The following is a 15,540-nucleotide window of genomic DNA, read 5'->3' as shown; positions in this document are numbered from 1 at the left end:
CTTTCAACCTAAAGTTTGGTTACCCACCCTGCCACCACTTGATTCTTTACTGCATATCCTGATAAGGTCCCGGTATTCCGGTATTTCGGGATACTGTGTAACCATTGAAGATATGCCATAATCAACACAATCGATTTTCTTTGACATCTGACAATATTTCCTCAACACTAAGTCAATTATTACACCAAACGTTATCACTTCAAAAGACACCTCCAACCTTTATACCCCCGAGAATATACATGCTCATTCCAAGAAGAATATGAGTTCATTCACTCGCGCCGCTCTTCCCGTTGGTCTTGCTGTAGCCTTTGGAGTTTGGAACGGTATGAATTGGCCATAGCTCCTTTACAGTGCACCTGTGACGATACTGAACCTCTTATTTAGCTTATTATGTTCTAGATCCTGCTTTCAAGGAACAACAAGAGAAAACACTGCAGCGCCTGGCAAAGGATAACCAGCAGTTAGATAAAGTGACCGAAGTCAAAGACAGCACACAACAGAAAACGCCCAAGACAGACACTTTATACAACCGCTAGCTATGTTTAATCATTGGATACCTAGTATATCGAATAATTTCTATAACCTCTTGTGAGGTATAGATGGTTAAATAATAGCAATTGACAAATACTCCGGATGTTAGTTATACCACATTTTCATCCTTGACAGCCTACAACATCCATAAGAATGGATATAGAAGCTTTTTAAGATCACGTCTATAGCTTAAACAGGTATCTTCTTACTGAGATAATTACAATATATCGAGAGCCATATATAATGAATAGATTCAATAGTTGCTGTTTGATAATACATCATACACAAATCTTTCACCCATGTCCTGTACAATACATAACAGTGTGGATAGAGAAGTACAGTGTCTGTTCCCCGGATCCTTGTGTGACGTCGTACCTTATCATCCATACATGTTTACCTTGGTCCGAACTTTAGCCGTAAGGACCCTAGCAGCTTTTGGGCTTAGAGCTTGGAATTTGCAAGTGTAAAAGCTTGCCTAAGGCTGCTGAGGCATCAAAAACAGCTCCTCCATTGGCTCCACCACATCATACGACCACTGAACCTCGATCGAAAAAAAGACTCTCAATTGAATCCAGCCCCAAAAAACGAAAGCTCCAACAACATCCGTCGTTCAGAACCTTCCCGCGATCCCACTCATCGTCCAGCAGGCCCTCGCGACCGCCTCAATTGGCCCACATCTCCGCTCTCCCGACCGACTCAAACGGCATCGTTTAATTTTTTTGTCTTCAATTTTTTTCTTCTCCTTCAAGACGTAAATCACAATGATGCGCACACCCACAACCTCCCTCCTGCGCGGCGCCCTCCGGGCCAGCAGAACGACGACTATGGTCCCCCGCGCTGCCGCCTCCACGCACGCCATCTCGAACCCGACTCTAGCCAACATCGAGAAGCGATGGGAAGGTTTGCCTCAGACTGAGCAAGCCGAGCTGTGGATGGCCCTGCGAGACCGCATGAAGGAGAACTGGGCAGACCTCACCATTCAAGAGAAGAAGGCTGGTATGTAACATAACATTTGCGATTCTTCGATACAACACCATTGAGTCCCGAGTTGGGCTTCAAAACATGTTGCTTCACTGTTGGGCTATTAGGATTGGGGATTGGGGTGCATTTCCATATACAACGTTCCGGAATGAAGAGTGGAGCCGCACGGCTTGATTTAACCATTCACGATTCACGTATTTGAAGACATCACGGACTGACACCCCTCAACAGCCTACTGGATCGCCTTCGGTGCCCACGGTCCTCGCGCTGCACCCCCCGCCGATGAGGGACGCAAGGTCGCTCTATACACCGCACTCGGCCTGTTCGCTAGCTTCGTTATTTTCGCCACAATACGCGCCTTCGGCGGTGAAGCTCCTAGCACCATGACCAAGGAATGGCAGGAGGCTTCCAACGAGTACCTCAAGGTGAGACGGATCTCAATATTTATTCGCAAAGGGTTCCATAAGCTAACATATAACAGAAACAACGTGCCGAGCCTCTTACCGGTATCTCGTCCGAAGGCTACAGCGGCCCAGGCATGGTTCAGTCGCCGCCAACCACTACCCGTGATTAGACCTAGCCTACCTATTTAATACCTACCAAACCTACCTACTCTGGTCTCCAAAAATCTTTCCGTTTGTCCGTATAGAACCGCGGTGCAAGGCATTAACTTCCATATACAAAATTACAAGTAACTAGAGTGGGACGGAGTAGTAGGCGGCGGGGGGCGCATTGGCTATCCGAAGCAAAAGCAGTTTGACAATCGCAAGCTCGAGCAGTAACATCAGAGACACCGATTTTATTTCCAGCTGGGATCCGGTTCCCGTGCCTAGGAGAAGCAGGTTGGTCGACTAGACCACGTCCAACGTTGTAAATATGTACAAGAGGAAAACAAACCTTCTATGCCGTTCTATAAATCCTCTAACTATCTCGTTAAGTGCTATACTGCTTGTGCTCTACTACCAAACGGTGCTATCCCACGCTTTCATGTTCGTTAACATATGTAATTCACTATTGAAATTAATAATTTAAGTGAGCTCTTCAGCAGAAGGATTAGCACGAGTATCAATGAACGCAATACAAACCCGTGATAATGAGGCGCCCGCCCGTTTGAAGTAATCCGTAAGCCAGCCATAAATACGCGTTTGCATAACCATTTGATTAGATATCCATACCGCCACAGAGTATAAGTTTAGACGATCAGACATATACATTAGGTACATACGCACACGTACCACAGGACACAGTCGTTACTCAGATCGAATACAAGGTATCCATGCATTCATTATCCATATAAATTCGTAATCGAGGTATACGTAAAGCTGCTTCGGCGACCTCTTGAGTTACCTTATATAATATACCTATTTCCATCGCACACCCTAACACCGTCCCGCCCAATGTAAGACGACTATGCTGAATACCTACGCCCGAAGTCATGAAAACCCCCATTCCCTTATCAACACCACGCCAAGTACCTATCCCAAACAAACCCCTTCGCAATGAGGCAAATACTTAACAATTTCGATTAACTATCGCGTCCTTCAAGCGCCGCTCTGGCCGGCTTCGCGATAGTCGCCGAGACTGCTCACGATCTCCCTGCCGCGAGCTTCTTGCCCCGGGACACCGGCCAGGCCATCTTCCTCGCGTATCAGCCTCTCGACTTCGAGCCTGCCGTCTTTACCCCAGTAGCCGACTTTCTCTTCGCCGCGTACGGCTTTCTCGGTGACCAGGACGTAGTGCGTGGGCGCGTCGAACATAGCCTCGGCCAACACGCGCTCCATCTCCATCTTGAGACCTCGCGCGCCCGTCTGCGCTTTTTCCGCGCGTTCCGCGATGGCCTGCAATGCTTTCTGGGTAAAGAAAAGGTTCGAAGGGTACGTTTCGAACAGTGCTGTGTACTGTGCGACTAGTGAGTTGCGCGGTTCCGTTAGAATTCTGAGAAGATCTGATCGCGACAGCGGGGATAGTGCGACGATGTTGTGCACACGTCCGATCAGTTCGGGAATGAATCCGAAACCTTGTAGGTCCTCGGACGTCGCGAGGTCCAAGGCCGTTAGATTCGCGGTATCATCACCGTTCGGAGGGCGGTGGGGAAGGTGATTGAATAATGCCGGCGGCAGGTCCGCTTTGCTTCCGGAGGTATGCCGACTACGGAGCTCGGAACCGAAGCCCATGCTGGACTTGGATACTCGGTTCAGTATCACTTTGTCGAGACCGACGAAAGCCCCGCACATGACGAACAATATGTTGCTCGTGTCGATTGTATATTGATCTACCTTTCCAGCAGCAGGTAGCGTCGGTTGAGGACCTGAAGTAGAATTCGAGGATCCGGGACCGGTATAATTGGTAGTGATCGGGCTTGCCGAACGCGATGAAGATGACGAGCGATTGTCTTTGACATTAATAGTAACCTTGGTCCCCTCGACCAACTTTAGCAACGCTTGTTGAACACCCTCGCCGCCTACATCTCTCCCATTTATTGTCTCGCGTTTGGCAATCTTGTCAAATTCGTCGAGGACTACTATCCCTTGCTCTGTAGCTCGCACGTCGTAGTTGGACTCTATTAATAATCTCTCGATACACGTCTCGACATCCTGGCCTATGTAACCGGCTTGGGTGAAGGAGTTGCAGTCGCATATCGTAAAGGGGACGTTAATCGTCTTGCTCAATGTTCTTCTAAGGGTTAACTAAGACGTACGGTACATGCATACTAGCAACAAGTGGACACTTACTCAAGTATGTAGGTTTTCCCAACACCAGTTGGGCCTAATAGTAGCAAATTACTTTTATCAATCTTTACACCTGGTGTTCGACTAGCATCTTCGGGTATATAGAAATCATCCTTCTGCTCAGCATGTTGCCATGCCTGAGGCATATTCTGTATAGAATCATTGTGGCCCGGATACTCATCTTCGGATATATCGTCAGCGCGATACCGTCGAGTCATTGATTCTAGATTAGGCCAACCTTCGACAGGGTGAAGCTCCCTCTCTCTCGCATTACGATCGCGGGCAATAGCCTGCCGCATAAGCTTCTCATCTCTCTTTCTCTCCTGCTCCTCTTGATGTTGTCGCCGCCGTACGTTCTGGTAATGGTTGAAGATGACGGAAGATATCGTCTTCTTCGCTCGGTCTTGTCCGACTACATATTCGTCGACTCGTTTCTTGAGGTCCCGGGGGTAGAATTGAGGCACTCCAAATGTGTTCTTAGAGAACATAGGACCGCGCCCTTCTTCGTTTGGATCATAGCTACTCGTAAAGCCCGAGTTAAACTCCGAGCTGCGTCTCGCAATACGAAAGGCGGTGGTGGTCGACAGGGCTCGATAATGGGTTCTTGGAAAGACGGAAAGTGGCAATATGCGACGCCTTGCGAGGACCGACCTCATATTGGCGCTGGTAGAGGTGGTCCTCCAATGGATAGTAGTTATTTCTAGGGTTTTAACGTTATAGTCCGCATGAGGGCGTACATGTGTCTTGAAAGGATAGGCACGGTATGTATTGTATATTTCGAGCCAAGAAAATTATTAAAGTAGAATGCGACTATGATACGTATTATGTATCGTACCTAAGGTGCTATTCGCCTTCGAAACCGATAAAGACTAAATTCGATATCACGCCTAGATGGCGTTGCTCCTGTATCGGACGCGTTATTGAAGTGAGATCCATCAGCGATGATTGATCCAACATACGGACTTGAAGGGAACGCAATTATGTAATGCGGGGCTTAGGCCTAAGCTAAAATTGGCGGGTTAGCGGGTTAGCGGGGTTGCTACTAAAAGCTTGGAGATTTTGGGTACCTCTATGCGAGTAATGCCCCGCCAGCCCGCAAGAGCTTCCAACTTGAAAGAAATAACATTAGGTACCTACAGTAGTGTACCTATTGACGTATCAAGTTCTATATTTTTTAAAGTCGTTCGAACAACTATAAACTCCCTAGACTTTATTTGACAGATTTGATGACATGGCATTTACGCTTCATCTACGAAATCCATTTTTTCAGCCCAACATACTACTTCATTACTGAAAAATACCAATCGTCTTAAACTGGGCAGAGGAAAAGCGGAGAGCTAGAAGTTCTAGACATGGATTGATGGATCCATATAGCAGACATAGATCCACAACCATTGTACACACAAGTTATCTACTGGTGCAACAATTGCCCCCTCGACGTCATTCGACATGATTATTGGGCTGGAGGTTTTTTTGGTTTTTTTTTTTTTTTCTTCTCCTCATCTAGGGAATCAATTTTGCGATAGCAATTGAATACCTAACCTACCTAATGAGAGGATACGACCTCGGTGTGTTGGGAATTTAAGTAGCGCGGTTGACTCCTTAAATATGTATGTTTTCTTCCTCTAGGTTCTTTAGGTACTGGAGAGAAATAGTTAAAGCAACAATCAGAAAGAAACAGGCACGACTTCCTAGGTTAAACTTGTTCTTAGCTTAGCTCCCTTTCATCATAGTACATACCTAAGCTTGTTTGGCGGGGGAGCTTGTCTCAAGCTAACCTTAACTAACAGGCCCTACTAATTCAATTCCATGCCTTCTTGCGCTTTACAACTCTTCAACTTCAAACGTCTTCTTCCTTTCCGTTTCTCAAAATCAAGATCAAGAGTAACGGTTAACAAGATGACTGCCGTATCCGACAATTCTGCAAATAGCCTCGGCTCTGGAGCTGCCCCAGGGATACCCAACGACGGCACTGGTGCGACTTCTTTTTAATCCTAGTATTATGTCACTTTTATAGGGTTGTCAGTTAACAGTATAGTTCATAGGTGTCATTCAGTTAGATCCTTGGTTATCACCTTTTCAGGACGCTCTAAAGCGAAGATACTCCAAAGCTCAAGATTGGATCAAAAAGATTGACGAAACCGAGGGCGGGCTTAAGAAGTTTTCCAAGGTTGGTTTTTACTATTATCACATTGGGCATCAACCCACTTTCAAGATTCAGACTAATACATACACTTCTCTCAAACTTAGGGTACCGAGATCTTCGGCTTCAATGTTGATAAGGATAACAATATTATATATCGAGAATGGGCACCGAACGCTATTGAAGCTTTCTTGATTGGAGACTTCAGTGAGCGCCAGTCCTCCTAGCCTACATTCTAAACTGTCGCACTGACTTGATACCGTTAGATGGATGGAACAGAGGCTCTCACCCTATGAAGAAGAATGCTTTTGGTGTATGGGAAATCACTGTACCAGCTGTGAACGGACAACCAGCTATCCCTCACAACTCTAAGATAAAGGTATACAGCTTTATTCAGTCAGCTAGGCTCTACATATACTAAAGCTGGACGATAGATTTCCATGACGACGCCGTCCCACGAGCGAATTGATCGACTGCCAGCTTGGATTAAATATGTTACCCAGGATCTCTCCGTCTCACCTGCCTACGATGCCCGCTTCTGGAACCCTCCCGAGTCTGAGAAGTACGTATTTAAGAATACGAGGCCGAAGAAGCCAGCAAGCGCTCGCATCTATGAAGCGCATGTGGGTATCTCCTCGCCCGAGCAGCGAGTCACAACATACAAGGAATTCACCAAGAGTATGTTACCGAGAATAAAAAGCCTAGGGTACAACGTTATCCAACTCATGGCCATCATGGAACATGCCTATTACGCTAGCTTCGGCTATCAGGTGAATAACTTCTTCGCTGCGAGCAGTCGGTATGGCACGCCCGAGGATCTCAAAGAACTGGTCGATACTGCTCACGGCCTAGGTTTGGTTGTCCTCCTCGACGTCGTGCACAGCCACGCTTCGAAGAATGTGCTTGATGGTCTAAACGAATTTGATGGCTCGGATCACCTATACTTCCACGAGGGTGGAAGGGGTAGGCATGAGCTGTGGGATTCGAGACTTTTCAATTATGGTAGCCATGAGGTCTTAAGATTTCTGCTCAGTAATCTGAGATTTTGGATGGACGAATACCAGTTCGACGGGTTCCGTTTTGATGGTGTCACCAGCATGTTATATCATCATCACGGCATTGGAACGTAAGATTGCACTTGGTATGACTATACGGACGACTTAATGCTAATAGTTGATTTATAGGGGATTCTCTGGCGGGTATCATGAATATTTTGGCCCGGATGTCGACGAAGAAGCTGTCGTCTATCTAATGATCGCCAATGAAATGCTTCACGACCTTTACCCCGAGACTATTACTGTTGCGGAAGACGTCTCTGGTATGCCAGCTCTCTGCTTACCGTTGTCACTTGGCGGTGTTGGGTTCGACTACCGATTAGCGATGGCTATTCCAGACATGTGGATTAAAATTCTGAAAGAGAAGAAAGACGAAGACTGGGACATATCCGGCATCTGCTGGACTCTCACTAACAGGCGACACGGCGAGAAGACCATCGCGTATTGTGAGAGCCATGATCAAGCGTACGTATTACTAGTAATATCCCTTAACAAGGAATGACCAACTGACCCCTATCGATTCTAGTCTCGTGGGCGACAAGACCTTGCTCATGCACCTGTGCGACGCGGAACTGTACACTAACATGTCAAAGCTTTCACCTCTAACCCCCGTCATTTCCCGAGGTATGGCGCTGCACAAGATGATCAGACTGTTGACACACTCGTTGGGTGGCGAGGGTTATCTTAATTTCGAGGGTAACGAATTCGGTCACCCAGAATGGCTTGACTTCCCACGTGAGGGCAATCAGAACTCGTTCTGGTATGCGAGGCGCCAGCTTAATCTGACCGAAGACAATCTCCTCCGCTATCAGGACCTCAACGAGTTCGATCGTCAGATGAACTTGACTGAAGATCACTATGGCTGGCTACACGCACCGCAAGCGTACATCAGCCTTAAGAACGAGAGCGACAAGGTCATCGTATTTGAACGCGCTGGTTGCGTTTTTATCTTTAACTTCCACCCCACCCAGAGCTTTGCCGACTATAGAATCGGCGTAGATGTTCCAGGTACATACAAGATTGTGCTCGACTCGGATACAAAGGAAGTCGGCGGTTTCGAACGCAACGATCACAATGCCCGGTTCTTCACCACCCCGATGGAGTGGAATGGCCGCGCAAACTGGACTCATATATACATTCCCTGCCGTACTGCCCTAGTAAGCCCCCCCGGCCGGATGAAAATTACCTGAACGAGTACACGATGGAAGCTAATTGATACAATAGGTCCTGGCCCTGGAAAACTCTTGATTGAACCGAATCTAACAGCTAGGATTCGGTATGTTTGATTGTGAAAAAGCGAGGCGAAACAGCAATTTAGCGGAAGTGTAGGCTGGTTACGAAGGTATTGAGGCAATATGTCGAGGACATTTTATATTCATGATTGGTAGATCACAGCCATATAGATCAAAATTACTATTGTTTTGGAAGAACTACAACGATGTATATAACAAAAGGGTATCATAACGTGTGTAGTATTCCAACTTGTTAAAGCATTATATCTCTCTCGTTCTTCGTTCCTCTTTACTCGACAAGCCATTCCTCAACCTCAACCCCCATGCTCCGCCCAACGCCTCGTACTACTTCCCACCCAACACCTACTCTCCACTTTCCACCACGATCCATCGTATCCCCCGCGCCGCCCGCTCCTCCGACACGAATAAGCAGGCGCAAGCTAGCCAGTGTCGCAATCGCCATGCCGACGTCCCCGTCAACAGTAGGCTGGTTTTCTGGTCCATCATTCTCATCGTTGAGCCACTCCTGCCGTGTCGCAGCGTAGATAGCAACCATGCGCTCTAGCACGAAGGCGCTGGGACCTAATAGCTTGCGCGCGATCTTCCTATGCTTGGCTTTCTTCGTAATGTGGTGCGCGATACCACCCCCGCCCCGACGCCGCCGTCCAGAGTGCCAGGTGCTGAAGATGGTCTGGTCGTGGCGGGGCGCGTTGTGCGAGGCGAGGTAGGCGGCGATTAGAAGGAGGCGAGCTGTGGGCGGAAGAAGCGCGGCTAGGTCCTTGCTGCTGCTGCGTGCTTCCTTCTCTCCGGTCTTCGTAGCGGTGGAAATAGAAATAGGCCCTTTGGCAAGGGTGATGCCGGGCTCGAGGACCGCTTCGTCTTGGAAGTAAGCTCGCGCGGCGACGAGCAGCTTCGTGAATTCCCGAGCGCGGTGGGTGCCCGCGGCGACTGGGGCGGTGAATCGAGGCCATAGGGCGGCGCAGGAACGCGCGAGGCCGGGGAGGGAGCGCGACGCGGGTTTGGCTAGCGCGTCGTGGACGGCGGCTGCGAAGCGCGCCCAGAGGTCGGTTGTTTCTTGGGGTGTGGTGTTCGGGAGCGGGGGGGGGAGGTACGGTGGGCGCGAGAGGATGGTTATGTATTCGGATTTCGTGTACGGGGGGAAGTACAGCTGCGGGACGGAGGAGACGCGGAGGAGGGAGGGGGAGGGGGCGGTGAGGATGAATATTGTTGTTAGGTTGGGGATCTGGTGAAGGTGTTAGCTTGGAGTTTGGAAAGACGTGTGTGTATACGTGGATATAGGAGGTGACGTACGATCTCGGAGAGCCTGGCTAGAGCGGGCAACAGGGTTGGCGGCGCCTCCCTCTGGCGATCGATACCATCGAATACCAGCACGAACCTCGAGTCTCTCTCTTGGGGCTGGTCGTACTTCAGCATCTTGGTAAGCTCGACCGTCAACGCAGCAACCGTCTCGCAGCGTCCAATCGTCGTCGTCGCCGTCCTTCCCTCCCATCGCAGAGCATCGCCCACCAGCGCGACAGCTCGCTCGTATAGATGCCGAGCCGTGACGCATTCAACGGACTTCACGACGGCGTGGTTGAACAGCGGAGGAGCGTCGTTTCCGCTGGAAGAAGAAGAAGAAGCCGAAGATAAGGCTTCGAGCAGACGCGCTGTGACGGCGCTCTTGCCTGTTGCTTCTGTGCCGTGGATGATTAGGTTGCGGCATGGCGCGGCTCGGGGGTAGAGTAGCGTTGCTAGAGCTCTGATTTGGGCGTCGCGGCAGGGGAAGCTCTCGATGAGGGCGGCGAGGAGGTCGTCTGGGAGCTCGAAGATGTTGGCCATTGTTCAGGTTAGATTTTGTGGATACGAAAGTTGGTTTCTCTCGCGTTGGTGTGAGACAATGCTTTCGTATAGAGCTTTGAATTATCTCGAGAGGCGCGGTCTAGTATCTCGAATTATATCCGTACATTAAACGGTATATGTAAAGATGAAGTATATGCAGCTACTAGGTCCTTTGAGGTAAAAGAAATTCGAGTTTAGCGTGCCAAGGCTGCAGTGCATATTGTAGGGGAAGTCGGGATAGAAATAGGTATTAAGTCAGCACATGCATCTTAATGGCCTGATATAACGGGATTACATAACGTCAAGTCCTACCTATCTATCCCTTTAATCATTTCCGACACGACTTTAGATCCCTTCCTTTTAATAAGAATATATTGTGACATACGATACGTATCTAACGTAAGCCATACCAGATACTGACAAACATATATACAGATGCGTACAAGATGACATGCGCGCTGCATCTTCCCTACTATCATAATTAAAGCTTAAAGACTAAAAGATGCCGTGCATGTAGCGCTATCAAGGATAGGTAGTGTGTTCTGTTTGGCTTAAACTTGATGATTCGTCATTTTCTGTCAGCCCTGTTTCCTCATGAAAGTCTACCTAGCTTGTGTACTCAATGTGAAATGTCGAATATAGTAAATATTCGTAAGGACCTCGGAGCTTATCCGTAGCATTTGAAGAATCATAACGGAAATAAATTAAATAAGAGGTACACTATGCATAGGAGTGCGGCTGATCCCCCACTTCATCGCATGCCCGTTATGCTAATATATATTGTACATCAAGCAATTTATGGTGGCGCGAATAAGTAAAGTATGTATCGTCGGGGAACAGCAATGCCTCAAGGCTACGAAGTACCTCCCATGTTATGTTAGTGGGGCTCCGTCAGACCTGAGCATACGTACATGTATGTATGTAGATACCTCCTACGTCAGTATTGTACATAAGGCAAGGTAAGCAATAAGCAGCAGCCACTGCCACGCTGAACTAGGTAACATCGGGAAACTAGAGGAACTAAAGTAAGGAAAGTGATAGTTAGGGGAATGAGTTGCATTTAAGAATCATTTAATTACGCGAGTTTTCTCCGTTAACTAAACCTTTGTAAGTCCTCCGTACATATTTTCATGAGACTCTATTTCATTGCTTTTTTCCCGAGTACATCCCCCCTACATATTTCCTGCAAGCTTAAAGAATAAGGCGTTTCCACAATACGAATCCGGTTACACTTATAATAGAAAAAGAGGCGTTTACTGGATACCTACCTACCTACTATACTATAGGTATCCAACAATGATGCCAAGCTGATTTAGCGCAGCCCGATTGATTAGACGAAGATGGACGGAGCAGACGTTGAATCTCCAGATATTGATGTCTGCCTAAACGCCGAGCTAGATATAAGTTTCGCCGTTGACGATAGCAGCCTTGCGCATCTCGCCTCTCCGCCTGAGACCGAATCATCTAATAGTAAGCCATCCGGGGATAGTCCAGACTCTGATAGGCCTTACCATTCAAAACGGCCTCACAAGAAATCAAGAGCCGGGTGTCGGCAATGCAAAAAGCGTAAAGTAAAGGTAAAAAAGAGTACCGCATATAAATACCTAGAAGTCTTAAAACACTAATACGTGATCTAAGTGCGACGAGACGAGGCCAACATGTAAAGCATGCAGGCTTCGAAAGGAGAAATGCATATATCCAGCCACCTCGGCCTCGGCCTCTGCAGCTCTGTCTACAACCCTAGTCTCCAGAACCACTCCCATCTCTAACTCTTCTTCTCCTATATCTTCCCCTCGGCCATCCTTTAATCCCGATCCCAGCACTATAGTTATTTCCGAGCCTCTATTTCGGCCACGCGAGATGACTGACGCTCTAGATATGAAAATGCTGTGGTTCTATACTAGCCGAGGGTATCAGTTCTTCTCAATCCAAACCGGTCGTTCTCCAGCAGTCGATCATGTGCTGCAGGTGAAAGTTGTCCAACATGCTTTCGAGTCTCCTTTTCTCATGGACTGTTTGATGGCAGTTTCGTCACTACATCTCCAGTCAATGAAGCAACCTGTTCCGGCTCAACGCACAGCAGCTTATTGCTACAGAGCCTTCCAGGGCTACCGGAATGCTATCGAGGCAGCAAATCCATCAGATTTTCCTGCTCTAATAGCGTGCTCGCTTCTAATGGTGGCTGTGAGTAGTCAGCCGTTCCGGGATCCGGATGCAAAGCCGCTGTACGTGGTTGATTGGATGCATGTCTGGCGAGGAATCAGCCTCATCTTTGAGATCGTCACGCCACGAGTCCTCCAAGAGTCAGGGATGGCGATGTTATTCTACCGACCACCAGTAGACCTGGAGAAGGCGGCCGCGTACATACCGAACAACTTACTATTCATGGTAGCCTCTATTAAGCCCGGTGATACCGACGATGAGCATCAGCAAACATATTATGATATGCTTAAATGTCTTGGCTCGCTTTATCAAGAGGTCAAGGAGCATGGCTTCAGTCCTATCCTCGATCTTCGCATCGTCACCTTCCTCAGTACGTATCCGAGTCCAACATTGTTTAAGGAGTCAGCTCTATTATTTCGTAGCAATCCCCGCCTCATAATAGTTCAAGCACAGCTTCAAACTCACAACCCCACCAGTTATTAAAACATTATGTACTAACTTTGGACCTTAACAGCATTTGTCCCAAAGGCGTTTATTCCGCTTGCTAAGGAGCATCGACCTCGGGCATTGGTCCTCTTGGCTTATTATCTAGCTTTCTCTAAAATAACTCGAGGCGTGTGGTGGGTGGATGGTATTGCAAACAGAGAAATTGGGCATATCTGCAAATCCGTTGGTGAGGAATGGGCGCATCTACTGCGTGTACCTCAGATGGTTCTCAGGACAGAGGATAAAGTCGAAATCGCACAGTTAATCATCAACAATCGAAATTGGACTCCCGCCGAGATGGATCGATATGAGCAAGACCGAGATCCTAGGTTACTGACCGATCTCAGACTATTCGATAACCAGGGCTCCGAAATCGATATTTCCCAGGGCGAGTGGATGATTAAAACGTCTACTCCAATGTCAGGTCATTCAAACACTAATATACCCAAATATTTAGATCCGTATCCCGAACTCTCTAGTTCGGTTGCAGAAATCTTATCCAACCCATAATAGTTGGTCTCGATTCCCATCATGCTGCCGGAATGAAAGCATTGGCTTTAACCCTATTTCTATAGGACACAGGATTTAACAATAGAGAGAGAATATAGGAAAGCTATAAACGCAGGTTGGAAAAGATGTTGCAGTTCATCATATAGGAGCTAAATGAAAAGGGGGACTTCGATATAGGCAAAATGGCATCTTATGTTGGAAGCGTATTAAAAACGCCCTCTTCAAATTTAATCGACGGACTTCAGTCTTCATTCGTATGTACAACTAAAGCACCGTCTCACTCTACATAGGTACATACTAATATCAGCAGTCATACTACTCAGTATCCTGACACATCACAACCCGAACCATATCTCACTAGCTGTCAGATTGGACGGCACGCTGTGGCCTACGCCTTGTGCGTAGATGCCCTGGACAGAGTCGCCGAAGTTGTTCGTCGTGTATCCTTGCTTGGGGGTGTTTTGCACGGACTCCGTAGGTTCCTGGCTCACGTTGAAGACAGCAGTCCACTGCTTGATTTCCTCCTGGTAGTTCTGCGGCGCCAATGTGCTGTCGGCGCTACCGTGCCAGATCTGCATCTTGGGCCTTGGTCCTTCGTATCCGGGGTACATGTCCAGCACGACCTGCTTCCATTTCTCGGGAGTGGCTTGCGATTGCCCGCCGCTACAGCTGTTATTCCATTGGTCGACACCGCCGGACGAGCTAACAAAGCATCCCGCGGCCACACCGCTATACAGGGACACAGCTTTAATAAGCTCTGGGTATGTAGCGGCGAGCACGTTGGACATCATGGCACCGCTGCTGCCGCCGGTGACGTAGACCCGTTCGGGGTCAACCTTGTACTCGGAGATAGCGTACAAGATCATGTTTGCGATGGCTTGGGAGTCACCGCCACCAAGATGACTTAGGGACTGCTTAGATGATACATCCCAGCAGGTGCCGCTATTAGGAGAGGATGGCCAGACGGTGATATAGCCCTTCTTGTCGGAACCCTGGCGCCACGGAATCGCGCTGTTCTGGAAGTACGACTGCGCCGATGACTGGCACGAGTGGATGACAACTACTAGCGGCGGGTTCTCGACCACATTGTCCGGCTTATAGACATACCTATATCTGTCAATTCCATGGTAAGGGGGGGTGAAAAGGAAGATTCTTACATCTGGGCTTTAAACGTCGCGTTGTTGTTGTAGTTCGAGACCTGCGTAAGCGAGGCCGCCATGGCCGCGCTGGCCATGAGGCCCGTCGAAACGAGCGCGGAGAATAACATTGTCTCTTGTCAATCTAAAAATCGAGGCAGAAGCTTCAAGCAGAGAGGAAGGCCGTTCTACCTAAAAACTAGCATAACCACATTCCCCCCCAAGACACATGGCGAAACGGGCAATATATATAAGAGCCGGCAAATCCTCCCATCGTGACGAAAGCCACGAACAAAACAAGCTTTTCTCGGCTCGCTTCCCCGCATCCAATAAATTACCCCTTAGATCTTCATCGCGCCACCGCCGCCATGATAGGGGGAAGATTTGTTGCCAGATGGAAACGGGGTAAAGTAGCATAACGGCTACCTAGATAGAGAGGACCAATTTCCCTGAGAGGAAAATGCTTGCTTGCTTGCATGCATATGTATAGTGCCGGGAGATGAAAAAACGTGGCGAGCGCCACGCAAAATTGCCGTTTATATATTGGAAGCTTCGCGATCGCCGCCCCCCCTATCCCTATCCCCCTCGGCTAAAGTGGCGGCTACGGTGCTACTCGAGTGGTTATTAAGCGGGCGTCGTTCCACCCCCCCTTTTCTCCCGTGGAACTAGTAATTGGAGCGCAAGGAGGGAGGGCTTGTTGCTTCTCCACGTATTTTTGCGTGGTTGGTTAGGTAT

At 48.3% G+C, this 15,540-nt stretch overlaps 7 protein-coding genes across 7 annotated transcripts; 4 read left to right on the top strand and 3 right to left on the bottom strand.

Annotated features, from left to right (window-relative positions):
* The first annotated feature begins 44 nt into the window (after positions 1-44).
* F5Y00DRAFT_245672 (uncharacterized protein) lies at positions 45-793 on the top strand. Its single transcript, XM_048009000.1, has 2 exons — positions 45-323; positions 385-793. The coding sequence occupies exons 1-2, from the start codon at positions 260-262 to the stop codon at positions 534-536; spliced, it is 216 nt and encodes a 71-aa protein (XP_047861723.1). The 5' UTR covers positions 45-259; the 3' UTR covers positions 537-793.
* Positions 794-1,145: 352 nt separating this feature from the next.
* Positions 1,146-2,237, top strand: F5Y00DRAFT_163318 (cytochrome c oxidase subunit IV). The gene is made up of 3 exons (XM_048004731.1): positions 1,146-1,527; positions 1,744-1,937; positions 1,994-2,237. Exons 1-3 carry the CDS (start codon positions 1,293-1,295, stop codon positions 2,084-2,086), a joined length of 522 nt encoding a protein of 173 aa, XP_047861722.1. The 5' UTR covers positions 1,146-1,292; the 3' UTR covers positions 2,087-2,237.
* Positions 2,238-2,776: 539 nt separating this feature from the next.
* F5Y00DRAFT_245669 (P-loop containing nucleoside triphosphate hydrolase protein) lies at positions 2,777-5,397 on the bottom strand. The gene is made up of 3 exons (XM_048008999.1): positions 5,309-5,397; positions 4,245-5,246; positions 2,777-4,185 (listed from the first exon to the last, which is right to left on the bottom strand). Exons 2-3 carry the CDS (start codon positions 4,895-4,897, stop codon positions 3,054-3,056), a joined length of 1,785 nt encoding a protein of 594 aa, XP_047861721.1. The 5' UTR covers positions 4,898-5,246; positions 5,309-5,397; the 3' UTR covers positions 2,777-3,053.
* A 743-nt stretch (positions 5,398-6,140) lies between these two features.
* Positions 6,141-8,687, top strand: F5Y00DRAFT_255099 (carbohydrate-binding module family 48; the record flags this gene model as incomplete). Its single annotated transcript, XM_048010258.1, has 8 exons — positions 6,141-6,216; positions 6,287-6,411; positions 6,492-6,591; positions 6,651-6,763; positions 6,819-7,510; positions 7,569-7,904; positions 7,966-8,596; positions 8,664-8,687. 8 exons carry the CDS (start codon positions 6,141-6,143, stop codon positions 8,685-8,687), a joined length of 2,097 nt encoding a protein of 698 aa, XP_047861720.1.
* A 108-nt stretch (positions 8,688-8,795) lies between these two features.
* On the bottom strand, positions 8,796-10,816 carry F5Y00DRAFT_272696 (origin recognition complex subunit 5 C-terminus-domain-containing protein). The gene is made up of 2 exons (XM_048013031.1): positions 9,983-10,816; positions 8,796-9,914 (listed from the first exon to the last, which is right to left on the bottom strand). Exons 1-2 carry the CDS (start codon positions 10,508-10,510, stop codon positions 8,961-8,963), a joined length of 1,482 nt encoding a protein of 493 aa, XP_047861719.1. The 5' UTR covers positions 10,511-10,816; the 3' UTR covers positions 8,796-8,960.
* A 785-nt stretch (positions 10,817-11,601) lies between these two features.
* F5Y00DRAFT_163259 (uncharacterized protein) lies at positions 11,602-13,809 on the top strand. Its single transcript, XM_048004730.1, has 3 exons — positions 11,602-12,087; positions 12,149-13,043; positions 13,188-13,809. Exons 1-3 carry the CDS (start codon positions 11,851-11,853, stop codon positions 13,667-13,669), a joined length of 1,614 nt encoding a protein of 537 aa, XP_047861718.1. The 5' UTR covers positions 11,602-11,850; the 3' UTR covers positions 13,670-13,809.
* A 195-nt stretch (positions 13,810-14,004) lies between these two features.
* On the bottom strand, positions 14,005-14,936 carry F5Y00DRAFT_265267 (carbohydrate esterase family 1 protein; the record flags this gene model as incomplete). The annotated part of the gene is made up of 2 exons (XM_048011775.1): positions 14,005-14,776; positions 14,827-14,936. The coding sequence occupies 2 exons, from the start codon at positions 14,934-14,936 to the stop codon at positions 14,005-14,007; spliced, it is 882 nt and encodes a 293-aa protein (XP_047861717.1).
* Between the last annotated feature and the right edge of the window lie 604 nt (positions 14,937-15,540).

The sequence above is a fragment of the Daldinia vernicosa genome (genome assembly GCF_022497035.1).
Source record: "Daldinia vernicosa strain CBS 139.73 unplaced genomic scaffold F5Y00scaffold_52, whole genome shotgun sequence".
NCBI classification, from domain to species: domain Eukaryota; kingdom Fungi; phylum Ascomycota; class Sordariomycetes; order Xylariales; family Hypoxylaceae; genus Daldinia; species Daldinia vernicosa.
The sequence above is the reverse complement of the archived record's forward strand: the minus strand, read 5'-3'. Positions and strand labels throughout refer to the sequence as shown.

What these genes read in the sequence shown, in the direction of transcription:
- F5Y00DRAFT_272696 (XM_048013031.1), bottom strand. Translation starts at nt 10,510, where the DNA reads ATGGCCAACATCTTCGAGCTCCCAGACGACCTCCTCGCCGCCCTCATC. An exon ending in TAGCCAGGCTCTCCGAGATC is followed by an intron (nt 9,915 to 9,982) that starts GTACGTCACCTC and finishes CACCTTCACCAG; the next exon opens with ATCCCCAACCTAACAACAAT.
- F5Y00DRAFT_245672 (XM_048009000.1), top strand. Translation starts at nt 260, where the DNA reads ATGAGTTCATTCACTCGCGCCGCTCTTCCCGTTGGTCTTGCTGTAGCC. An exon ending in AGCCTTTGGAGTTTGGAACG is followed by an intron (nt 324 to 384) that starts GTATGAATTGGC and finishes CCTCTTATTTAG; the next exon opens with CTTATTATGTTCTAGATCCT.
- F5Y00DRAFT_163318 (XM_048004731.1), top strand. Translation starts at nt 1,293, where the DNA reads ATGATGCGCACACCCACAACCTCCCTCCTGCGCGGCGCCCTCCGGGCC. An exon ending in CATTCAAGAGAAGAAGGCTG is followed by an intron (nt 1,528 to 1,743) that starts GTATGTAACATA and finishes ACCCCTCAACAG; the next exon opens with CCTACTGGATCGCCTTCGGT. An exon ending in CTTCCAACGAGTACCTCAAG is followed by an intron (nt 1,938 to 1,993) that starts GTGAGACGGATC and finishes AACATATAACAG; the next exon opens with AAACAACGTGCCGAGCCTCT.
- F5Y00DRAFT_163259 (XM_048004730.1), top strand. Translation starts at nt 11,851, where the DNA reads ATGGACGGAGCAGACGTTGAATCTCCAGATATTGATGTCTGCCTAAAC. An exon ending in GCAAAAAGCGTAAAGTAAAG is followed by an intron (nt 12,088 to 12,148) that starts GTAAAAAAGAGT and finishes ACGTGATCTAAG; the next exon opens with TGCGACGAGACGAGGCCAAC. An exon ending in TCGCATCGTCACCTTCCTCA is followed by an intron (nt 13,044 to 13,187) that starts GTACGTATCCGA and finishes GGACCTTAACAG; the next exon opens with CATTTGTCCCAAAGGCGTTT.
- F5Y00DRAFT_245669 (XM_048008999.1), bottom strand. Translation starts at nt 4,897, where the DNA reads ATGAGGTCGGTCCTCGCAAGGCGTCGCATATTGCCACTTTCCGTCTTT. An exon ending in GGGAAAACCTACATACTTGA is followed by an intron (nt 4,186 to 4,244) that starts GTAAGTGTCCAC and finishes AACCCTTAGAAG; the next exon opens with AACATTGAGCAAGACGATTA.